General features: G+C 40.5%; 1 protein-coding gene across 1 annotated transcript in view; it reads left to right on the top strand.

Annotated features, from left to right (window-relative positions):
- The window catches only part of PDCD11 (programmed cell death 11), a 94,743-nt gene that overhangs the window by 14,760 nt on the left and 53,798 nt on the right, over positions 1–26,185 (top strand). Inside the window, exons 4-14 of the mRNA XM_073596121.1 lie at positions 410–577; positions 729–890; positions 4,356–4,479; positions 9,289–9,470; positions 9,560–9,667; positions 12,495–12,701; positions 13,077–13,198; positions 14,361–14,421; positions 16,515–16,661; positions 18,135–18,386; positions 23,435–23,578. Of these exons, the coding sequence (XP_073452222.1) occupies positions 410–577; positions 729–890; positions 4,356–4,479; positions 9,289–9,470; positions 9,560–9,667; positions 12,495–12,701; positions 13,077–13,198; positions 14,361–14,421; positions 16,515–16,661; positions 18,135–18,386; positions 23,435–23,578 (1,677 nt within the window). The remainder of the gene's footprint in view (positions 1–409; positions 578–728; positions 891–4,355; positions 4,480–9,288; positions 9,471–9,559; positions 9,668–12,494; positions 12,702–13,076; positions 13,199–14,360; positions 14,422–16,514; positions 16,662–18,134; positions 18,387–23,434; positions 23,579–26,185) is intronic.

Genomic DNA, 26,185 nt, shown 5'->3' with positions numbered 1-26,185 from the left:
CCAAAATCTTCCTCTGATGCTTTTTTTTTTTTTTTTTTTTTTTGACAATTAACTCAGATTCCTGGTTTATACACTGAATTGTGTATGTGTGTGTGTGTAAAATTTATAAAATGACGTCTAGCAGGCAGGGTGAAATGTTATGGTCGAGGCATCATACAGAGTCTACCATAAATATCTCTGCTAGCAGTTATGACATTGCAGATTTAGTCACGCTGTAATGTTTGAAAAAAGATTACTTCTTTAATAAACCACAGATTTTTTTTTTTTGCTTTAGCTTTAGGTTAAGCCATTTATTTTTATTTGATTGCCAGAACCTGTAGGATCCAGAAATGTTTATATTTTCAACATTTGCAAAAACACACACTTCACATTTTGCACCTCTGTTATAAGTCTTTTTCTCCACATGCAGAACCTTCGTGTTGGGATGTTGTTTCTTGGATGCATCAAAGAGGTGAAAGATTTTGAACTGGTTATAAGCTTGCCTTATAATCTCACAGGCTTTGTCCAAGCAACAAATATCTGTGAGGCCTACACAAAATTGCTTAATGAACAAGTGGAAAAAGAGGAGCCTGTGGAGGTAAGTGTTGTTATCCTTTGCAGACTTAGTTCATTGATTAGTTTAGATTGTTCTGAAAATAGCTTTTGCTTTTTCGTATGGAATGTTGTGTTCTTTGTACGCAGTGTGTAATAGTGCCTTATGATTCAAATTTGTTTTTTTCCCCCAACAGGGTCTGATTCCTCTTCCTAACCTGTATTCACCAGGAATGCTAGTCAGATGTGCCATCAGCAATTTGGAGACCACGTCTGGTGGTTTCAATAGCATCAAATTGTCCTTAAAACCAAAACTCATTCATGGGGATCTTGCTCCATCTTCTGTGCGCAAAGGCATGGTATGTCTGCATAGTGGTCTGTGTTTGAAAGCGAAAAGGGTGAAAAAAGATAATGTTACTTGAACATCCATATCAGAATCTGAGCTACATTCATTGGTCACTTTATTAGGTATACGTGTCCAGTAAGAGAAATGGGTAAACTGTAAATCTTGTTGGTACAACTCAATATATAAGCATGCATACCTGATCAAGTGGTTCAGTATAATAAATGTTAATGGGGAGGATGAGGGATCTTGGTGACTGTCAGTGGAAAGATTGTTGCTTGATGTTGTGGTCGCAGAATCTCACGTGGCTGACTTTTTGAAAGTCTTTACACACTACAGTCTTATTGTACAGAGAAATGGCTGTAGTTCTGCTGGTTAAAACACCTTGTTTAAAGCAGTTAAGCTTTTAAAAAGTGTTCTGTTTTTTTTTTTGTTTTTTCACAGGCGTATCAAGTGTGTATTGTGTTAATATTTAATTTATTTAAAGCTTATGAGAATTTTTTTTAACCTAATAAGAAATAATGCCTTTAATTGAAATAATAGTTGTGTTTAGACCTGATTGGGGAAACTGTTTTAAATTCACATTGTATATTAAAAAGAATATATAGATATACATGGGCAGAAATTTATTGGATGTACAGTGTAAATGAGATTTCTGTCAACATCTTTAATGAGTTAAGGCATATTTTACCTACATTCCATCATAGAGGCAAAGCAATAAGTCACAAAAGTGCCTGATGCCTAGCAATACTAGTAAGGCCCCTTTCACACTTGTGCGACTTGTCCTGCAACTGCAAAATCGCATGACAACTCGTACCCCATGATTTCCAATGAGTACCATTCATATCTGTGCCTGTACTAGTCCCTGTACTACTTTGGTCCGACTTTGATGGGAGTTACACAGGCATTCCCTGAAATCGCAGCAAAATCGCATGACTTTGAAGTCACGGTAGTGTGAAAGGGGCCTAAGATATAGTTATTGCTTTAACACTTATACTAGCTTTTGGGTTTCAGCAGAAACCGTAATCTAAAATGAAATAACCCTTTCCTGAAAGAACAAGATTCTGGGTAAATTACTTTTTTAGTGTGGCATGTGAACGCCCCACCCAATGTGTTTTTAGCAGTCTGTGAGACAGAACATCTAGCTTTGGACAGTATTGTATTGTTGTGGGCCTTTTAGTACAGGTTTGTGGCCCTGGATAGTTGAATACGTATGGGGAGGGTTTGGGACTTTAAATGAAACATACAACCAAAAAGGGACAACGCGAACAATAAATGTCTGGCGAATGTATCATTGTTGGTAACTAAATATGTAGAAACATAACATGGTACATGCAAAATAGTTTTAATTTTAATAGTTTTATTTCATACATAATAGATAATAACATGGTAACAGAGTAGCATAATAGTCCATATTAACGACATTATAAAACACCAACCTCAGTGTGCCCGTGTCTACACAATATAAAATAAAACCATACTTAATTAGTATAATCCGGTATAGCATGATCGATTTGTATAATGTTGGTAACACTCTTTTATAATGTCAACAAGTAGCATCTATATAGCGCAACGCGTTTCGTGGATGTCTTCCACTCTTCAGGAGCAGATGCCAGATAGGTGTCTATAAGAATATATTATAGGTTACAATGGGTTTACACCTTTTCACAGATGGCTTCTGATGATGTAGTCTACATCACCCCTGATCATCTATGGGGGATCATTCCCCATTCAATACTTACAGTCCCTTACCTCCTTTTCTGGGTGTCCTCCACCAACACTCTCTCCACTCCCCCTCTCCTATGTATGCCCCTATAGCAATCCCTGTGCTATGTTGGTGCAGGCTCACTCCAGAGGCAGGCTGTGTGCATTCATAGACACACAATGAGGCTCGGCCATGCCCCCACTCCATCCTCCCAGGATTTGATTGGCAGCAGCAGCCAATGGCTCCTGCTGCTATTAGTGTAGTCCATGAGAGCAAGGAGAGAAGACCTGCAGCCAGGCAACCCTGGTTCAAAAAAGGAGTCGGGTAATGCCGCGTACAGACAAGCGGACTTTACGGCAGACTTTGTCCAGGGGACTTTACGACTGACTTTCCGAATGAACGGACTTGCCTATACACGATCAACCAAAGTCCGACTGATTCGTACGTGATGACGTACGACCGGACTAAAACAAGGAAGTTCATACAAGGTAGCCAATAGCTGTCCTAGCGTCGTTTTTTGTCCGTCGGACTAGCATACAGATGAGTGGACTTTTCGACTGGACTTGAGTCCGTCGGACAGATTTGAAACATGTTTCATTTCTACGTCCGTCGAACTTTTGGGGAAAAAAAGTCAGCTGGAGCCCACACATGATGGAATTGTCCGACAGACTCCGGTCCGCAGGACCAAGTATGCCGTAAAAGTCCGGTCGTGTGTACGCGGCATTAGTGTTTAGGGAGCCGTGTGGGTGGAACAGGCACTGCAAGGTTTTTACCTTAATGCATGGGATGCATTGAGGTAAGAAAAACTTTAGAGTTTAGAATCACTTAAAGTTCCATTTAAGGAACCAATTTCCTCTATCCTCCAAAGTTGTCCCCTTTTTTATGGTATAAACTATAGACCTCAATGAAAAAAATAAATCACTATTTAGCCACTTGCCTACTGGGCACTTTTACACCCTTTCTGCCCAGGCCAATTTTTAGCTTCCAGTGCTGTCACACTTGGCACGGTCATGCAAAATTGTACCCAAATGAAATTCTTATTTTTTTTTCACACAAATAGAGCTTTCTTGTGGTGGTATTTAATAACCACTGGGTTTTTTTTATATTTTGCTAAATAAACTAAAAAGACAAAGTTTTGGAAAAATAAAAAGTTTTCAGTTTGTTATAAAGATTTGCAAACCGGTAATTTTTCTCCTTCACTGATGGGCACTGATGAGGAGGCACTGGTGGGTACTAATTGGCAGCACTGGTGGGCAGTGCTGTAGTTGCCATTCGGCTATAGCGCGGTTGGCAAGTGGTTAAAAAAAAACAAAAAAAAAAACGGGCAGAGTAGAATGGCCACACTTGTTCACAGCTGCCCAGATACAATACTGAATTGAAGTTTGGATAGTAGTAGTGAGGTGTTAAAGTCCTTTGCTGTGATCATTAAATCCAGGGCAGAGCAGGGAGAAATGCAAATGTTTTTGCTTCCAGTGAGGGCACCTGTTCTGATGACCATTTTCAGCTTGCTTTAGGGAAATTCAACTTGCTTCCAGTTGCTTTTCTGTTAAATGAAATGAAAAATCTCCCCGTTTGGGTAATGGAAATAAAAATGTCAAAGGTGTCTAACCTATACTCACTGTATCAAAAAAAAAAAACGTATTGACAAGAGTAACACCTAAGACAGGTAGAAACTTGATCATAGTTTGTGCCTCTGTGTCAGTTAATTGATGTTTGGGGGGTTTTATGGTAGTATGCATATGTTGTTGTAGCATGAACTCTGATTTGTTTCTCCAGTATCTCACCGGTCTTGTGTCTAGTGTGGAAGACCATGGCTATCTCATTGATTTAGGCATTGCTGGAACTAAAGCTTTCCTACCTCGACATAAGGCTGAAGTGTATATAAACCAGACAAGCAAAGGTGGGCAGTTTCTACATAGTTTGTCAGTAAATATCACATCACATTGTTTATAACATATATTTGAACATGTTGCGTAATAAGATGAACATTTATTTATTGCCGTAGTTTCTTAAATTGTGCTTGAATAAAGTAATTTCTTTGGTCTATGTACATCAAATGTGCTACAAGATTAGACCTAAATTTCTAAAGTTTGCCACAGACCTGAAAGTTGGGGAGTCTCTCCAAGGGTTGTACGTGTAACATAAAAAAACCTGACAGAGTTTCTAACTCCTACAAGGCAGTTTCACTTAAATGTGGGTTGTCTTTAAAGTGACCCTGTCCGGTTAACAAAAATTACAGGCTTATTGTTGCCTGTGTTGTGGCTTATTTCTGTTCCTTTTTAGTAGCCTAAAGAGCAGAACTTTACCCATAACAGTTTGATAACAATTAACTTTCTTTAACCACTTCAGCCCCGGAACGATTTGCCCCTTAACCACTTGCTGACCGCCGTATGTAGATATACGTTGACACAATGGCACAGACAGGCAAATAGGCGTACAGGTACATCCCATTTAAATTTGCCGCCATGCCATCGCGTGTGCGCGTGCCCACCGCAAGCTCTGTGAGAGTGACCGCGGGTCCCGCATACTCGATGACCGCGAGATACCCGCGATCGTCTCACAGAGAGGAAGAACGGGGGAAATGCTGATGTAAACAAGCATTTCCCCGTTCTGCCTAGTGACAGGACACTGATCACAGCTCCCTATAATCGGGAGCGATCAGTGTCGTGTCACACTTAGCCACCACCCCCTCAGTTAGAATCACTCCCTAGGACACACTTAACCCCTACAGCGCCACCTAGTGTTAACCCCTTCACTGCCAGTCACATTTACACAGTAATCAATCAATGCATTTTTAATCGCACTGATCGCTATATAAATGTGAATGGTCCCAAAATAGCGCCAGAAGTGTCCGATGTGTCTGCCATAATGTCGCAGTCACTATAAAAATCGCTGATCGCCGCCATTACTAGTAAAAAAAAAAAAAATTAATAAAAATGCCATTAAACTATCCCCTATTTTGTAGACTCTATAACTTTTGCGCAAACCAAACGCTTATTGCGATATTATTATATATTTTTCTTTTACCAAAAATATGTAGAATACGTATCGGCCTAAACTGAGGGAAAAAAAAAAATTTTTATATATTTTTGGGGGATATTTATTATAGCAAAAAATAATGCTTTTTTTTTTTTTTTTTTTTTTCTTTTTTCAAAATTGTTGCTATTTTTTTGTTTATAGCACAAAAAATAAAAACCGCAGAGATGATCAAATACCACCAAAGGAAAGCTCTATTTGTGGGGAAAAAAGGACGTCAGTTTTGTTTGGGAGCCACGTCGCACGACCGTCAGTTAAAGTGACGAAGTGCCGAATAGCAAAAAGTGCTCTGGTCTTTGGCCAGCCAAATGGTCCGGGGCTTAAGTGGTGAATGACCAGGCCATTTTTTGCGATACGACACTGCGTCTCTTTAACTGACAATTGCGCAGTCATGCGACGTACCCAAACAAAATTGATGTCCTTTTTTCCCCACAAATAGAGAATTTTTTGCGGGACTGCAACATTGCAGTGGACAAAGCGAGTTTATAGATAGGGGCAAGTGGCGCTACCTATGTTGGATACCTAGTTGGATATATAATCTCTACTGGATGTGCAAATGTGCACTCTATTCAAAATAAAGGTAACAATAAGTTATAAATAAATATGTGCCAATTGGGATTAATGTTCCGTGTCAGTGTATACAAACAAATAAATCCTTATTGTGTAGAAAGGTTTAGGTACACCCACATCAGTGACAATTGATCAAAAATGTGTAAATAATCTGATAAACGTCCCCCCTAAATGCCTTGAGGGGATTAAATGAATAAATAAAATAAATAGAAATCCTCCTTCCACCTAATGTGATCATTAACCATCAGTCTGTATACAATTATTAATATAACATCTGATATACGTGTTACCACATTATCTACCCAGCAGGCAGCTGTGCAACTAAATACAGCCTTGACACATTTCATCAACGTTAAAGAATACCATGGTAATAGGGAAAAAAAAAAAAAAAAAGGGTGTAAAAAATGTGTGAAAATAATTATTTAGAACCACATTAAATGTAAAAAATGTAATATGAAAAATGAAAAAATTAATTGTGAAAGTCCCAACATAAAAAGTTCCATATAGTTCCACTAAATTCAAATATTCTGTGTAAAGTGACTTTTGTGACAGCAACAGTTGATATCCAGTGACTCCGGTGCTCCCCCTCAAGGGTCCCCACTCACCAGCTCCATATACCCCTACAGGGGTAATCGGCATATACTATCCAGCACTCGATGGCGTCTAGGGTTCCAGTGAGTTTGTCCCTGGGGGCTTCCACTCCAAATGCAGTATATCCTTCAGAACTCCGGGTTCCCCTCTTATGAAAGAAACAGGGCTCCCATAGTGTGATAACGTAATTGAATTTTATTAAAAAATGCTGAATGACAGCAATCAAATTACATGTAAGTAAGTAGTAAGAAATGTTAAAAAAATCCGTACTCCTAAAAGGAGTCAGACTATCACACTGGCGGAGCTACGTACCTACGTCACACGCGGAAGCCGGAGAGAGTGTGGAGCGCAGCTGAAGCGCACGCCGCTCGGCTGTCAGCTTGCATCCACGAGCTTCTCTCCAGGCTCGACCTCCCATTACGCAGTGTGATAGTCTGACTCCTTTTAGGAGTACGGATTTTTTAACATTTCTTACTACTTACTTACTTTTATGTAATTTGATTGCTGTCATTCAGCATTTTTTAATAAAATTCAATTACGTTATCACACTATGGGAGCCCTGTTTCTTTCATAAGAGGGGAACCCGGAGTTCTGAAGGATATACTGTATTTGGAGTGGAAGCCCCCAGGGACAACCTCACTGGAACCCTAGACGCCATCGAGTGCTGGATAGTATATGCCGATTACCCCTGTAGGGGTATATGGAGCTGGTGAGTGGGGACCCTTGAGGGGGAGCACCGGAGTCACTGGATATCAACTGTTGCTGTCACAAAAGTCACTTTACACAGAATATTTGAATTTGGTGGAACTATATGGAACTTTTTATGTTGGGACTTTCACAATTAATTTTTTCATTTTTCATATTACATTTTTTACATTTAATGTGGTTCTAAATAATTATTTTCACACATTTTTTACACCCCTTTTTTTTTTTTTTTTTTTTTTTCCCTATTACCATGGTATTCTTTAACGTTGATGAAATGTGTCAAGGCTGTATTTAGTTGCACAGCTGCCTGCTGGGTAGATAATGTGGTAACACGTATATCAGATGTTATATTAATAATTGTATACAGACTGATGGTTAATGATCACATTAGGTGGAAGGAGGATTTCTATTTATTTTATTTATTCATTTAATCCCCTCAAGGCATTTAGGGGGGACGTTTATCAGATTATTTACACATTTTTGATCAATTGTCACTGATGTGGGTGTACCTAAACCTTTCTACACAATAAGGATTTATTTGTTTGTATACACTGACACGGAACATTAATCCCAATTGGCACATATTTATTTATAACTTATTGTTACCTTTATTTTGAATAGAGTGCACATTTGCACATCCAGTAGAGATTATATATCCAACTAGGTATCCAACATAGGTAGCGCCACTTGCCCCTATCTATAAACTCGCTTTAACATAACTCACCCCTTTTGAGGGTGCTTAAAAGGGGGGGCTGCAAGCCTCGGTCCATGAGCGCGGAAACCTTTCTTACATTGCAGTGGACAAATCTGACCCTAAATTACACTTTTTGACACATTGATCAGTGCTATAAAAATGCACTGATCAATGTATAAAAGACACTGGCAGGGAAGGGGTTAACACTAGGGGGCCATCAAGGGGTTAAATGTGTTTCCTCACTGTAGGTGAGGGTGGGCTGCCTGGGACATGATAGAAATCGCTGTTCCCGATCACTGGGAACAGCAGATCTGAGATGTCCCCTGTCAGAACGGTGATCCGCCTTGTTTACAAAGGCAGATCCCCGTTCTGCCTCTGTGTACAGCGATCGCTGGCAGACATCGAGTCGGCTGGACCCGCGGGCATGCTACCGCCCGCAATCTTGCATGCACGGACTGATGTAAGGGTACGTCGCTTCGCGCAGGAGAGCCGACCTGCCGCAGTATAAGTGTGGTGGCTGGTCAGCAAGTGGAAAAGAACATACATTCCACCATAATTATGCTACCAAAATTTGTTTGTGCTTTATATCTTTATGCATTGCTCCTGTTTCTTCTTGCTTACAACTTTACACAGACACGCTTCTTATCTGTACTAAATGTGAGTGTTTAGTGTTACTTTGATACTTTTTATCTCTTAAACTGTATTGCACCAGAAGCCGGTGCGCTCTCTTTCTATTTTGTCTGTTTACATCCAATCTGTTAAAAAAACAGAAGGAGATCCGTCCCCTTCCGCCTGGGCGGATCAGATCAGGGGGCCCATAGTGTAGAGTGGGCTTGTCTTCTGCTCTGCAGAGTAGACGCAGACGTGTAATCTGCCTGCTCCACTAATTGTGGCCTGTGACCGGTTATGGAATTGCTTAAGTGGCCCTTGCTTTTCAAAAGTTTGGGCACCCCTGACCTATACCAATGCTGTAACCCTAAGGAATCTTTAATGGGGAAAAAAATATATATACAAATTTTTATTTTGTTCTAGTTACTACACCTGTATTTGCATGTCTCATTTACTCCATATGTGTGATTATTTTCTTCTTGAGTTCCTCTTTTATGCCTACAGGACCTGCACTGAGAGTGGGGCAATATCTGGACTGTGTGATTGAAGAGGTGAAGAATGATGGGAGAATCTTACGTCTGTCAGTCAGCCAGTCTGATGTGACTGCAGCCATTGCCACAGATGAACAGAAGTGGACTATGAATAACCTGCTGCCGGGCTTAGTGGTAAAAGCTCAGATTCAAAAGGTAGGATTCACAGAGCTGACTGGTTCTTTGTCACAGATGACAATTTGTGTGTCTGCAGTAAAGGTAACAATTGTCCCTTCTGGTTACAGATCTTCCATGACCACATCACTGTATCCTTCTTGTCATCCTACACTGGAATAGTGGATTTCTTGCATTTGGAACCTAAAAAAGCAAATTTGTACCAAAGTGACCAGTTGGTGAGTATGCAGCGAGTTTTGTAGGGTATTGCTGTGAGGACATGAAAAGTGTTACATGGCATGAAAATGGATGTCATTTCAAACACGTGATTGAAAAAAAGCTCCCATCCTTATTCTGTAAATTGTACAAAGATGCAGTCCAAGGTAAAAAAATCAGATCTAACTTGGGATAGGGATCATACTACTAATACAATCGTTATGATTCATCTAATGTCCCATAAAAAGGCCATGGGTACATTTTATAAATCTGAATAAATAAAACCACCATGCTATAAATAAGTGTTCATCTCAAAACCTATCAAAATAAAGTTCATAAATTAATTAAGTGCAACATGTCTGCCACAAAGTCAGAAGGTGAATGCTTGTGGACATCACGGTGCACAGTGAGCCTGCATATCATAGAAATTAAGCACCCTACATCCTCAGATAAGTATTATACTTACCAGATAATACATAGCTCAGGGTGCTTCTTTTCTGCGATATGCAGACTCATTGCTTGTTGACATCGTAGATGCACATTCACTTTTTGACTTTGTGGGAGACATGTTACATTTCATTAATTTATGACTTTTTTTTCTTATTTTGATATGTTTTTAACTGCTTTCCGAACTGTACTATTCTGGTTGTCCACTGAACACAGCGGATGACTGATCACTATGCTGACCCGCTGATAGGGTCATGTAATCGCTGTGATCAATCACATCAGATCACATGACCGTTGTAAGCCATGAATGGCTTCCTTCTATGCCATTCATTGTATACAATTGTGTTGCTAGCTGCGATTGGTCACAGTGATCACATGGTACAGACAGGGCCAATCAGAGCCCATTTGTACCATGTGATTAGCTGTGACCAATTACAGCTAATCACTGCAACAGACAGTGTCTACACTGTCATTCAGTAAAAATATTTACTTAGAGCAGTGAATATCACTGTTCTAAGCAAGTATATTGTTTGTAAAAAATCCTGATCAACCCCTCAGAGTGGTACAGTGTTGCTATGGTAAAACTGTATTGCTCTGATCACAGTATGTAATAGAATTTTTTTTTTTTTTTCTTTTCATCCTGTCACCAGTCAGTGTCTCTGGTCACCGCCACACCAGTTATATGATGACACTGTACACTGGTGACCGGTATGTAAAAAAAAAATATTGTGAAAAACATTTTTTTTTCTTTTTCAGCATTTTCCAAAAAAAGGGACACAAAATGACAACTTCAAAAACATGCCATGCCTCTTATTAAATGTCTTTTTAGACTGTCTACTTTCCAAAAAGGTCACTTGGGGGGGTATTTTTACTGTCCTGGCATTTTTGGGCCCCAAGAAATTAGATAGTCGTCAGTACTTCAGGATTGATAAATTTTCAGATGTATACGATAGTTTGTAGATGCAATAACTTTCCTACAGACTAAATAATATACACCAATTTGATTTGTCACCAAATAAATGTAGCAGAATACAATTTGGCCTAAATTTTATAAGGAAAGATTATTTGCAAAATGTTCTAACAAACGTAGAAAAGCTTTTTTTTGTTTTTTTTTTAAATTTTGGCCTTTTTTTTGTTTTTTATTTAGCAAAAAAAAACTCTGATTAAATACAACCAAAAGAAAGCTCTGTTTGTGTGAAAAAATGATGGGTACAGTTTTGCATGACTGCGCAATTGTCATTCAAAGTGCGATAGCTGAAAATTGGCCTGGGCAGGAACGGGGTAAAAGTGCCCTGTATTAAAGTGGTTAATATAAACACTTTATTGCACAGTCGTTAACATACTGTATATCAGTTCCTTGCAAGCAGCCGAGTTACACATTAGTGCAGACCGTATATATGAATATTCTGTTAATCCCCAGCCCTCTTTCCTAAACAAGTTGTGGCAATGCATTAGTCTATCCTGTTGTAGCATTCATATGGATCATATGCGGTAAAGGAATCCCAACTTTTACATGTACCTTCATCTTAGCATGCTTATGGCACATTTTGTAATGCTTTTAAGGGCATTTTAAAAGTAATTGGTGCAGTTTCAGGATAGACTGCGGCTGCAGCCTACAGTCATTTTGAAACTGTTAAATCATGCAAATGCTTTGCTGATTGGCACTTTGCATTCTTTCAGCTCATTGCAATCTTTTGGTTGAATTCACACTATTGCATTTTGTCTGATGCATCTTCCATTGAAATAAATTTAAAAATAAGTAACGGACATGTCTCATGGTGTGCAATGAGATTTATAAGTGTTTTGCAACATGTGTTTAAAATTCAAGTTAACTCGCATTGATATGCTTTTAAAGGGGTTGTAAAGGTTGGTGTGTGTAGGGGTGTTTATTTATTTTTTTTATAACAAACCTGTTATACTTACTTACCTCCTCTGTGCAAGGGTTTTGCACAGAGTGGTCCCCCCAGCAGCTCTCCTGGCTCCTCCCTGCATCGAATGCCCCCTCCTAGACCCGCATTCCAAGGGGACACCCATGCAGGCGCGTTCCCAAGTCCTGCTGCTGCGTCCATTGACACAGACAGCAGGACTCGGCCCCGCCTCCCGTGTCGCTGGATTTGATAGCAGTTGGAAGCCAATGGCTGCGCTGCTATCAGTCTATCCAATGAGGACCCGAGACCGCGGCTGGAGCTGCTGTGCTCGTCCCCGTTGATGGAATGATCGGGTTCAGGTAAGTAAAGGGGGAGGGCTCTGGGGGGCTGCTGCACTACAACCCCTTTAATGCGTTTTCGCTGATTTTCAAAGGGAAACTTGGGAGTGTAAAGATTTATTGAAAGGCCCTATGTTTTCTAGCATTTAAAGAAGTAACAAGATTATAGTTATAATTTGTCTGCCCATCTTATCCAGGTTAAAGCTTGCATCCTGTGGATTGACAAGTCTTCCAAGACCATACGACTGACATTACGTAAGACCTTGCTGCAACCCGGGAGGCTGATGAAGCAACTGTCTAGTAACTGGCTTGGCACGGTTCATGAGAAGTGTACAGTGAAGGCACTGTATAAGCATGCGGGAGCAATGTTTGAGCTGGATGGGGAAACAGTGGCTTTTGCGTTTGTAAGTTATATGGGAAAAAACAGAAGGGGAGAACCCTTGTGTAGCTTCCCCTTTTTCCTTATTTTTTTCTGAAAAAAAAAAAATTCCACCTGATAAACTCTCCGAAAGAGCAGGTTAAAGCATGATGGACTTTTGGAATATACTTTAATCAGTTCCCACCTGCAGTCTGTTGTGTTTTATGTGTCCCCTATAAATATTTTCCCTATCACTTCCTGCCCTTTCCAAAATTGAGTGGAAATCTCCCTAGCTGGAACACAAAGGGCCACAAATACCTGAGATATGTTCCCTGTTCCATCCAAAACAACATGCATTGCATTGGTTGGAGTTGATACAGTACGCGCTTTGCCCTAAAGCTCAAATGTGTTTATTTTTCAGAAATACCATCTAATTTCCAAGTTGTCAAGTGATCTGAACAAATATAAAGAAGGGACTGTCCACACTGGACGGGTGGTGGGGTTTAGCCCAATGGAGGAGACCCTTCTACTTTCTTTAAAGGAGTAAGTTGATTCACATTTTTTTTTCTTTTGGATGTCATAGGTGAACCTGTCTCTTTTTAAAAAGCCAGCCCATGAAAAACTTGATGCCTAAACCTGTGCTAAGAAATACAGAGGTTGCCATTGGTGACTCCTCAGATAATGCTAATTGCCTGGCTGTTAAATTGATCTATGGCTTTAGGAGCATGAACTGTTGAAGCCATTGGATCTGAATCTTCCCCTCAAGGTGGTTTCCCGTCAGCTGTGGGTGGTTGTAGTTCAGTTGAATCATTCACATGATACATACATTTCTCAAGTAATCCCCAAGTTAAATCTGCTTGCCAGATTGTCAGGGTGTGCAGAATAATAAAGTGCAAGCAGAAGTGTTGCTGTCTAATGTGAGATGTTTTCTATGTATCCAGTTTTATGATATGCATATTGTTCAATGTGCCTTGTTTTTACATATAGCAATAACATCTTTATTAAAAAAATAAACACTAGCAGAAGAGAGAAGCACCCTTGTAATGACTGATAAATGAGAAGGCCTGAGTTAAAGTGGATGTAAACCCCATTCATGAAATTTGAGCTGGGCACATAGATCTGCAGTGTTTTCTTATCTCTCTTCAAAGCCCTAAGTCACATGACTTTCTCCTGTTGTCAGCATAACATCTGACAAGTTATCTGACAACTGTAATAAAAGCAGGCTGAATTTTGTGTGGGGTGGGTGCTATAAAGATTAGATTAGAAGATAGCTGGTCTATTCGCAGCACAGATTTGCATTGTTTCTTCCTTTTTCTGCCTATGTGGAGAGGGGGTGTGCACCTTTCCTCCAATCAGCTGTCTCACAGTGTATGGCAAGAATCCACACCCACAGGTGAATCGGGAAGAGAAAATTCTAACAGGACGTGCACTTTCTAAACAGTATATAGAGCCGAAGACAGCAGATATAAATGTAAAACTTATGTAGGAGGATTTGTTTCATCTCCGTGTATCATCTGAGGCTGTTCACTTCACTGGGTATATGTGAGGGTTTACATCCACTTTAAGGGTGCAGAGCTCTTGCCTCATAAGTCTGAGTGATTTAATACACAACTGTTATCCAGCAGTTAGTTCATTGACTCCAGAAGGACTGTTTTCTGATGGAACTCATCTTATTTTGACTTCCTTCCTTCTCTTTTATTTCTAGGACAGTCATTGAAGAACCTTTTTGGAAACATGAGGATATACATGCTGGACAATTTCTAGAGGTGAAGACAGTACTTGTGCTCCCTTACATTGATCCCTACAGTATAATTTTATTTGTAATTATAGATCTGCCACACAACCAAGGAAACAAATTCAAACAAATGACTTACTGTCACATATACTTAAAATTATTTACTGTGAGGAAGTACTTTTTTTTTTTTTTTTTAAAGTAAGAACTCTGCACATCAAAGAAAAAAATCGTAAAGGGAATTGCCAGTACCATCTTAAAAACAGCAACATGATGTCAAAGTGTATTTCCATTTGGAATCTGCATGTTCTAAGAATTATGCGCTTGGGGGTTGTCTTACTGCTGCATAGTGGATCATTCTGCTTATGGACACAGGGGAAATCCTGGTTTTATACGTATGTTCTCACTAAGTAAATTTCCTGTGTGGGTAGCTAAATAACTTACGGTAAATCAAACTTTATCTTCTAGTAAATACATTTCAGTACTCTGAAAGATTTAACCTTTTGTCTTGAATTCCTCCTGTGAGATAGCAATGCACCTGACATGAGACTGTGCCCAGCACTCCTGTGTTGTAGCCTTATTGCTGTATATCTGCAGTATAAACTTTAAGCTACTGTGCTTTTGGCTACTTTTCTTGGGAGGCTTGGCATGAGATTTGGTGATGTAGCTACTCTGCATCTCACTGTTTTCTTTGCTGGAGAGAAATCCATATCTCAAGGCCTGCAGGGCAAGGATCTTTCTGCTTCATCCATTTTGAGGATCTGTGCTTTCTATAACCCTCCCACTGCTTTTTGAATATTCCCTCACTGGTCATTAGGAAATATGAAAAATCGTCTGAAATTCGGTCATTTGGACAGTTTGTTCATTTTTCGGCCTGTTAATGGGCACAAATCGGTAATCGGTTGGGATGTTTTTGAGCCAGAAAACCAAGGACATGTTTGGGAAATTTTCTGCCAAGCAACCGATAAATTTGAAAGGTTAATCTATTTCCCATCCAAACTGTTTGCTGTAGGTGTTTGTGAAAAAACAAACAAAAAACAAATTTGTTTAGGTCCATTGAATGATTTATCGGTCATTACATGATGGCACTATCGTTTTTCTCTCACGGCCAAGTGTTCGTTTTTGGAAAATGAGTTAGAGCGATTTAGTATAGTGTATGGCCAGCAAAAGTCATGATCATCTACCAAGATGGACACACGCGCGCGTCCGCCTCTAGGCAGTACTGGTGACTAGACCTTTGCTCTTTTCTTGCTTTTGTGGGGAATAGCTTCCACAGTTATCTTTAAGAATGTATTTGTATTTGACAGACCAGGTCTTTTTCCAGGCCCACCTTGTTTTATATTCTTGAGAAAAGGTGAGAAAACTTTGCGCTGCATAGATAGTCACAACATACACTTTAATTTTATAAAAATAACCCGTGTAATAGCAATGCAAACAATGGTTAGTATTGACAGTTCAATAGAAGCTTACTTGAAAATTCTCCTTTTCAAGTTGTGAGTGCTGCCTGTATTAGCCATCGCTTACAAAAACTTTCAGGATTCCCTGCATGTTTTACAGCTTCTCCTTTGCTCATTCCTTTTGGTTTACTTTTGATTTATAAGGACTACATATCCCATGGTACCCTGCTGCCTGCAAGCAGTGATTTCCTATACTGACTTTTCCTTCTGAAACTCCTCCTCCCAGCTCCTCCTGTAGTTCAGAAGGCATGCTCTATAAAATGTGTGACACAGCAGTGCCTACTTACAGGTAGTAGTTTAACGTGTCATAGAATTCAAGGTAGTAAATGTGTGCAAATCTTCTTAAAAAAGTAAGTTTACAAACTTTAACATTGTTCAGATTAATAGAAATAGGTTGGAAATAATTCAAATACAATGTGGAAAGCATTACGATTCTAAATTTTGACTATAGATCTGCTTTAAGGCTAAAAAAATCGAATTTATTGCATAAGTCTATTTGTTACTGCTAAGTTTTTAGATATGAAACCAAACTTGTTGTTTTTACTCGGTCTGCTTCCCTGAGGTGGCAGCTACTGAAGAAATCCTTTTGTCTGCACTGTAATGCTGGTTCCTCAGTCCTTGATATATACTTTCATAAAACTTAATGAACAATGCATGTATTATTGCACAGGGAACTGTTGAAAAGATTGCAACTGAAGGAATAATTGTGAATATCACCCAACGCATCAGTGGTCTCATACCAAATCTCCACATGGCGGATATCACCTTGAACCATCCTGAGAAGAGATATACTCCTGGGAAAAATATCAAATGCAGAGTAAGGAAATTTCTCTTTTCTATTGCTAGTTTTTAATTACGGAAGAATTAGGCTCCATTCACACCTGAGCGTATCGATATTACTGGCTTTTTTTTTTTTTTTTTTTTGTGTTTAGAAGTGTATTACAAGCGTTTTACAGCTTCAGGCATTTTTGTTTAGCCAATAGAAAGCACTAGGGGGATGAGGTGGAGAGCTGCTATTTGAGCATTTTTACAAGCGTTTTTCTGCTTGAATCAGGCGTTTCTATTGAAGTCTATAGGGCCAAAATACTTGTAATTTACTTTTTTGAACTTCAGGTGATAAAATGCTTATATGTGAAGAGGGACCATTAAAATAAATGGGATTTTGCTTGTTGGGCGTTTTGGAGCTTCAGAGCGGAGCATTTTACAAGCTGAAATATGCTCAGGTGTGAACGGGGGCCTGTTACAGTCTGCATATCCATGATCACTGTAACAAGCTGTTGCATTGATCACTGGCAGGAGATGTCAGTGTCTCTTCCATAAGGACTAAGCCATCGGTAGTCAAACTTAGTGGGTCCCAGAAGCTACAGCTGGGGTGGCCTCCTTGAGGGACTGGACTGTGCCTTGAAGGAAAAGTATGGCCAAAGCTTGTTTGGCCATACTTCTCACGTGGGTTACAGAAATTCACTGCTGTGACCAGGTTCAGCTGACAGCAGACTAAAGTCCACTGTAGGCTGTCGCAGAGCCAGTTCAGCTGGCTCAGCCTCTCAGCGCACTGCTTAGACCCTGAGCCAGTTGCTCTAGCCCCCTCCACAGCCCAGCACTCCAGTGATCACTGAAAAGGCAGAGCAGAGAGCCAGTGACCGACAGTCACAACTCTCTGCTCAGTGACGATTGAGAACTGAATGAACGGCAGTTAGTCTTGGAGATGGCGGGGAAGAGCTGTAGCATCGGATTGATGCTGCATCCACATAGGGAAGTTTGTATTCTTGTCATTTTTTTTTTTATTTTATTTTTTTTTTAATCCTGCACTTCTCTTTTAACTTACGTCCTGCAGGGTCCACTTAGTATGTCACTGGCTTTCAGTTGATTCTGTGTAGATTGAAATCCTTGGTGCACACCCTGAGCCTCTACTTGCCCGGTGGCTGTTGAATTCCATCATTTAGCAGTGTTTACAGAATCTTGTGAAGGGGCGGTGATGGTAGTGATCTCATGCAATGTGTTTTCCGTCTTTTGACAGTCTCCCACAGCATATCCATAGTCTTGAACTACACCTTTTAACATGTCCCTAATTTCTGACTATTTCCTTTAGTAAGTCTGCAGTCCGACTGCCTTCTGTAACTTTGCATATGTAAAAAATTTAGGTGTGGCCTGTTGGTGATGTCAGGGGCCGCAGGTGGGGTCGCCTATAACTCATAAGTTGGCAACCACTTTTCTACATAATGGAATTGACACGACCAAAATGTACTACAAACCTGTTTCTTTAATTATTTTTTTTTAATTACAATTTTAGGTTCTAAATGTGGATCCATCAGCCAGAAAACTGATTCTTACCCGAAAGAAAACCATGATCAATTCGAAATTGCCAATAATTGCCAGTTTTCATGATGCAAAGCCTGGCATGATCACTCATGGATTTATCTGGGCAGTGAAAGATTTTGGATGCATTGTTAAGTTCTATAATGATGTCCATGGACTTGCACCAGCTCGAGAGTTAAGTTCGCATTATATCCCAGTAATACAAGAGGCCTTTTATAAGGGACAGGTAAGATACCATTGTGGATTTTGTCACCATAGAATCCATAGACTGTTAATGATTATTATGGTACATGTGCTGCATCTTCATCTGTATTATCATCTTATCACCTAGTATAGAGATATCGCATATTGCAAAAAATGGCCTGGTCATTGAGCAGCCAAATGTTCCGGGGCTGAATTGGTTAACCGCTTCCCGACCGGCTCCCGATGTTATACGTCGGCAGAATGGCACGGCTGGGCAGATCAACGTACCTGTATGTCCATTTGAATTCCCCGCTGTGCCATTGCGAGCGCGCCGGCCAGGTGCTCCGTGAGTCGGGTCCCGCGGACTCGATCGCCGCGGGGTTACCCGTGATCGCCTCAAGGAGAGGACGAACGGGGAGATGCTGATGTAAACAGCATCTCCCCGTTCTGCCTAGTGACAAGTGTCGCTGATCACTGCTCCCTGTCATCGGGAGCAGTGATCAGTCTAGTGACACATACAGCCCCTCCCCCCTACAGTTAGAAAACACTCCCCTAGTACTGATTAAACCCTCCCCGCCCCCTAGTGGTTAACCCCTTCACTGCCAGTGTCATTTGCACAGTAATCAGTGCATTTTTAATCGCACTGATCGCTGTATAAATGACAATGGTCCCAAAAATGTATGTGTCCGCCATAACATCGCAGTCACAATAAAAATCGCTGATCGCCGCCATTACTAGTAAAAAAAAATTATTAATAAAAATGCCATAAAACTATCCCTTATTTAGTAAACGCTATAACTTTTGCGCAAACCAATCAATAAACGCTTATTGCGATTTTTTTTTTTTTTACCAAAAATATGTAGAAGAATACGTATCGGCCTAAACTGAGGAAAAAAAATTTTTTTTTTATATATTTTAGGGGGATATTTATTATAGCAGAATGTAAAAAATAATGCGTTTTTTTTTTTTTTTCAAAATTGTTGCTCTTATTTTGTTTATAGCGCAAAAACTAAAAATCGCAGAGGTGATTAAATACCACCAAAAGAAAGCTCTATTTGTGGGAAAAAAAGACGTCAATTTTGTTTAGGAGCCACGTCGCACGACCGCGCAGTTGTCAGTTAAAGCGACGCAGTGCCAAATAGCAAAAAGTGCTCTGGTCAGGAAGGGGGTAAATCCTTCCGGGGCTGAAGCGGTTAAACAAGTGGGTGTCACTCAATTTAAAAAAAAAAAACAACAAAAAATATATATATATTTTGCGATATGGCACTGTATCGCTTTAACTGACAATTGTATGGTCGTGCAACGCTGAACCCAAACAAAATTTATGTGTCCCCCCCACAAATAGAGCTTTCGTTTGGTGGTATTTGATCACCTCTGTGGTTTTTATTTTTTGCGCTAGAAACAAAAGATGAGCAGCAATTTTGAAAAAAAAAAACACTATTTTTTTTACTTTTTGCTATAATAAAAATCGCTATTTTTTTTTTTTTTTAAATAGTTTTTTTTTTTTTCCCTCAGTTTAGGCCAATATGTATTCTTCTACATATTTTTGGTAAAAAAAATTGCAATAAGCATATATTGATTGGTTTGCGCAAAAGTATACACACACACACACACACACACACACAAATTGGACACTTTTGACACATTTTTGAGACCATTGACAATCATACAGCGATCAGTGCTATAAAAATGCACTGATTACTGTATAAATGTCACGGACAGGGAAGGGGTTAACACTAGGGGGTGATCAAGAGGTTAACTGTAGGGATGGGACTGACTAGGGGAGGAGAGAGATTGGTGTACGAACACACGATCTCTCTCCTCTCCCCTGAGAGAACTGGGGTTTGTGTGATTTACACACGCAGATCCCGGTTCTCGCTCTGTCACGAGCGATCACGGGTGCCCGGCAGTCATCGCGCCCGCCGGGCACTCGCATCGGCTCAAGGCACACGCTGCAGGCGCACCTCCTACAGCACCTTAAAGGGGCTCGTAGAGTTACGGCGGTACACCCAAGGGGATCCAACTTGCCACAGTATAACTGCGGCGGCTGGTCCGGATGTGGTTAAAGGCTCCCTTCAAACTCTTTTGTTGAAATGGCATTTAAATAGCGTTTTGTTTTTTTTGTTTTTTAAAGTGAGGGTGTACGTGTGTTTGTTGTGTGTGTGTGTGTGTGTGTGTTTCTTATCGTACATCACGGGACATAGAGCCATAGTACTTACTATGTGGGTTTAATAGGCCATCTTCAGGTGCTGGACACTGGCACGCCCTATATTAAAAAGTGCCCTCACTATATAACCCCTCCCACTGTTGGGAGTACCTCAGTTTTTTCGCCAGTGTCTAAGGTGTTGGTCATGATTGAAAATGTGCTGTGCTGAGCTCCACTGGAACAATCCTTGCTGGGGCTAGCCATGCTAACCGGATCCATTCAAAGTGTCTTTTTTTTTTTTTGGCCGAATTAAATGGTACCCGGGCCTCGTTTCTGAAGAAACAAGGTTTTGCCTGTGAATGCTGCTCTTTTAGAGAGCTGGACCCTGGGATCCAGTACTTTTTGGTAGTAAGGCCATAAAGTTTTACTGGCAGAGTGCTGTTGCAGGTCCAGGATAGTGGGTTTCCTCTAGGATCCCCAGCTCCTGAAGGTTTAACGGAACCCACCGTGAAGGGTGAAGATATCGGAGGTCCCATTGGAAGAGCGAGGTTTGGGTTTTTATTCAAACCTGTTCATAGTTCCAAAACCAAACAGGGGTGTCAGACCCATTTTGGATCTCAAACATCTAAACCGGTTTTTAAACATCCGTTCCTTTCGCATGGAGTCAATCCGATCTTTAGTCTCCTTCCTACAAGGGGGAGAACTTCCGATGTGCCAATTTTCCCCGCTCATCAGATATTTCTACGCGGAAAATTGTCACTTTCAGTTTTTAGCTCCACCTTTCGGACTGGCTACTGCACCTCGAGTGTTTACAAAGGTCCTGGCTCCTCTTTTAGCCAGGTTAAGGGCCAAAGGTATAACAATGCTAGCCTACTTAGACGATCTACTCTTGATAGATCAACCGGTAGCCCGCTTAAACCAAACTTTGGTCACCACAGTCAGCTACCTGGAAGACCTAGGTTGGATTCTCAACCTAGAAAAAGGTTCTCCTTAAAACCATCAAGGAGATTGCAGTACTTCAGTACTTGGGGCTGATCATAGATACAGCTTAGAAGAGTGTGTTTCTGCCCCAGGAAAGGATCAGTTTCATAAAGGAACTGATCCAGGTGGTCAAATCAGAGAAGAATCCTTCTATTCGTCTTTGCATGAAATTGTTGGGAAAGATGGTGGCTTCTTTCGAGGCCCTTCCTTATGCGCAGTTTCATTCGAGACTGCTACAAAACAGTATCCTATCTACTTGGAACAAGAAGGTCCATGCTCTGGACTTTTCAATGCATTTATCCCCCAGTGTGCATCAGAGCCTCAATTGGTGGTGGTTGATATCCAAGAATCTTCAAAAAGGGAAATGCTTTCTGCCAGTCACCTGGAAGGTGGTAACAGGTGCCAGTCTTTTAGGCTGGGGAGCAGTCCTGGAAGAAGCATCTGTCCAGGGAAAATGGTCCATCTCAGAGAGGACCTTGCCCATCAATATTCTAGAAATTTGGGCAGTACGCCTGGCCCTAGAGGCCTGGATGCTCAGACTACAGAATTATCCTGTCGGGATTCAATCCGACAATGCCACAGCAGTGACCTACATCAATCACCAAGGGGGCACGAGAAGTCGTGTGGCCCAGAGAGAGGTGAATCATGTTCTTTCTTGGGCAGAAAGCAACATTCCTTGCCTATCAGCAATTTTCATTCCAGGGATAGAGAATTGGCAGGCGGACTACTTGAGTTGCCAACAATTGTTCCCGGGAGAATGGTCCCTTCATCCCACATCTTTCTGTCAATATGTCAAAAATGGGGTAATTCTAGTGGCCACTAAGTTGACAAAATGTACTTACATCCTACCATGAATGTACACTGTTTACATTGCTCTCCATGACTGCTATATTACTCTGAAGGATATGGTTTCTATTTTTTGCTTCATATGTACATGTACTTTTCTTTATTATTTCTAATAAAAAGCAGGCAGCGTCAAAATCTACTATATCTAAATGGATTTGTCAAGTGATTGTTCAAGCTTATGGTTTAAAGAGGAAAATTCCTCCTTTTCATATCAAAGCGCACTCCACCAGGGCTGTTGGTGCTTCTTGGGCAGTGCATCACCAACACATGCATCAGTCTACACATTTACCAAATTCTATCAATTAGATGTGAGAGGTCATGAGGATATCGCCTTTTGAGCACAGTGTACTGCAGGCTGCAGTATGAGTTCTGTGGTCTCTTGGTGCTCTACTTTTGTTGTGTCTCCCTCCCTTCAGTTGGCATTGCTATGGGACATCCCACATAGTAAGTACTATGGCTCTGTGTCCCGTGATGTACAATAAGAAAATAGGATTTTTAAAATAGCTTACCTGTAAAATCCTTTTCTTTGAGGTACATCATGGGACACAGATGTCCCTCCCTTCTTTGGTATACACGTGTATTGCTTTGCTACAAAACTGAGGTACTCCCACCAGTGGGAGGGGTTATATAGGGAGGACACTTTTTAGTTTAGGGCGTGCCAGTGTTCAGCACCTGAAGGTGGCCTATTAAACCCACATAGTAAGTACTATGGCTCTGTGTCCCGTGATGTACCTCAAAGAAAAGGATTTTACAGGTAAGCTATTTTAAAAATCCTATTTTTTTGTTTGCTTTTTTTTTTTTTTTTTAATTGTTACGTGGTAAATGGTTTTGCCTTCCTGCTAGAACAAATGCAAGTACAAACTGCAGGCATATTTGGCAGTGTCTTTTTGAGAAAGATGCTGGTATTATTGTGGGAACTTACAGCCACCTGTTGCTAATCAGATACTGTTGGGATCTTAAGCTTGTTTTAACACACATCAGAGATGCACAAATGCCGTCTTCGTCGTCTTCTTTTTTTTTTTCTATAATTTTTTATATTTTTAGCTTTTTCACTTCGTAATATGAGCAGGGTGTTACAAAATAGTCCAGTTTTTAAATATCTGTTATCATTCATGTAGGTGGTTAAGGTAAGGGTGCTGGAGTGTAACCATGAAAAGGAGACATTGCTACTGTCCTTCAAGATTATCGAAGAAAATGAAAATGGAGAACAGGATCCAAATAGGGGAAGAAGAACACATTCACACTGGCAAGAACCTGGAAAGGTATGTTAAATAAGTGACTGATAAGTTGTGTTGCCTAAATTCTGGGGCTTTTCACTTATAACTATCCTTTCCATGACCTTTAACCACTTGCTGACCACCCACAGTACATTTACTGCGGGCGGCCACTCGGCATGGGCAGGCTGGATCACGTACATGATTCAGCATGTTTTGGTTAGGGGCATGCAGTACAGACACAACCGATTTGTTCTTGGCAGCCGGTTACCAAGATTTGCAATGTCAACGAAGCTGTTATGACTGAATTTATTCATAATGGCAGTTTCCTGCAAAGTGATGCTGTGATTGGCCCACAGCGATCACATGGTACCTGGGCCAATTTCAGCACCTTGTAACGTGTGATTAGCTGTAGCCAATCACAGCTGTCATGAATGCAGCCTATTTATGATCATTCAAAACATTGCTTTTACAATGATGATTGTTGTAAAAGCAATCAAAGTGTAAAAAAACTCCCTTATCACCCACAGAGTAGTACAATGTTACTTTGGCGACACTTAATTACTCTGATGAGAGTATGTAATAAAAAGAAAATGGAATGCCTCAAACTGTCTACTTTCCAAAAAGTGGTAATTTGTACTGTCCTGCCATTTTAAGAGCCACAAGAAATGTAATGGGCCGGCAGTACATCAGGATTGATCAACTTTCGAATATACAGTGGGGACAGAAAGTATTCGGACCCCCTTAAATTTTTTACTCTTTGTTATATTGCAGCCATTTGCTAAAATCATTTAAGTTCATTTTTTCCCTCATTAATGTACACACAGCACCCCATATTGACAGAAAAACACAGAATTGTTTGACATTTTTGCAGATTTATTAAAAAAGAAAAAATGAAATATCACATGGTTCTAAGTATTCAGACCCTTTGCTCAGTATTTAGTAGAAGCACCCTTTTGATCTAATACAGCCATGAGTCTTTTTTGGGAAAGATGCAACAAGTTTTTCACACCTAGATTTGGGGATCCTCTGCCATTCCTCCTTGCAGATCCTCTCCAGTTCTGTCAGGTTGGATGGTAAACATTGGTGGACAGTCATTTTTAGGTCTCTCCAGAGATGCTCAATTGGGTTTAAATCAGGGCTCTGGCTGAACCATTCAAGAACAGTCACGGAGTTGTTGTGGAGCCACTTCTTTGTTATCTTAGCTGTGTGCTTAGGGTCATTGTCTTGTTGGAAGGTAAACCTTCAGCCCAGTCTGAGGTCCTGAGCACTATGGAGAAGGTTTTCGTCCAGGATATCCCTGTACTGCCGCATTCATCTTTCCCTCGATTGCAACCAGTCATCCTGTCCCTGTAGCTGAAAAACACCCCCACAGCATGATGCTGCCACCACCATGCTTTACTGTTGGGACTGTATTGGACAGGTGATGAGCAGTGCCTGGTTTTCTCCACACATACCGCTTAGAATTAAGGCCAAAAAGTTCTATCTTGGTCTCATCAGACCAGAGAATCTTATTTCTCACCATCTTAGAGTCCTTCAGGTGTAGGAGAGGCTTCCATCAGGCAACTCTGCCATAAAGCCCCGACTGGTGGAGGGCTGCAGTGATGGTTGACTTTCTACAACTTTCTCCCATCTCCCGACTGCATCTCTGGAGCTCAGCCACAGTGATCTTAGGTTCTTCTTTACCTCTCTCACCAAGGCTCTTCTCCCCCGATAGCTCAGTTTGGCCGGACGGCCAGCTCTAGGAAGGGTTCTGGTTGTCCCAAACGTCTTCCATTTAAGGATTATGGAGGCCACTGTGCTCTTAGGAACCTTAAGTGCAGCAGAAATTTTTTTAGTAACCATGGTCAGATCTGTGCCTTGCCACAATTCTGTCTCTGAGCTCTTCAGGCAGTTCCTTTGACCTCATGATTCTCATTTGCTCTGACATGCACTGTGAGCTGTAAGGTCTTATATAGACAGGTGTGTGGCTTTCCTAATCAAGTCCAATCAGTATAATCAAACACAGCTGGACTCAAATGAAGGCGTAGAACCATCTCAAGGATGATCAGGGTCTGAATACTTAGGACCATGTGATATTTCAGTTTTTTTTTTTTTAATAAATCTGCAAAAATGTCAACAATTCTGTGTTTGTTTTTTTTGTTTTTTTGTTTTTTTTGTCAATATGGGGTGCTGTGTGTACATTAATGAGGGAAAAAAATGAACTTAAATGATTTTAGCAAATGGCTGCAATATAACAAAGAGTGAAAAATGTAAGGGGGTCTGAATACTTTCCGTCCCCACTGTAAATGCCATAGTTTTATAGACGTTATAATAATGCAAACTAATTACTATACACCTATTGGGATTGTTTTTAACAAAGACCTGTAGCAGAATACATTTATGAAGACATTTAATTTTATTGGATATGTTTTATAACAGAAGGTAGAAAACATTGTTTAAATGTCAAATGACCAAAAGAAAGCTCTATTTGTGTGAAAAAAAATATATAAATTTAATTTGGGTACAGTGTTGCATGACGACGCAATTGCCAGTTAAAGGAGCAGAGTGCTAAATGGCAAAAAATGACCAGGCCATGAAAGGGGGTAAAACCTTCTGGAGCTCAGGTGATTAATTTATTAAGGACCTGAGACTGTTTTTGTGGACAGAGATAGC

Source organism: Aquarana catesbeiana, linkage group LG08, assembly GCF_042186555.1.
Source record: "Aquarana catesbeiana isolate 2022-GZ linkage group LG08, ASM4218655v1, whole genome shotgun sequence".
Classification (NCBI taxonomy): Eukaryota; Metazoa; Chordata; class Amphibia; order Anura; family Ranidae; genus Aquarana; species Aquarana catesbeiana.
Note: the sequence above shows the minus strand (reverse complement) of the source record. Positions and strands in the feature narration are given on the sequence as shown.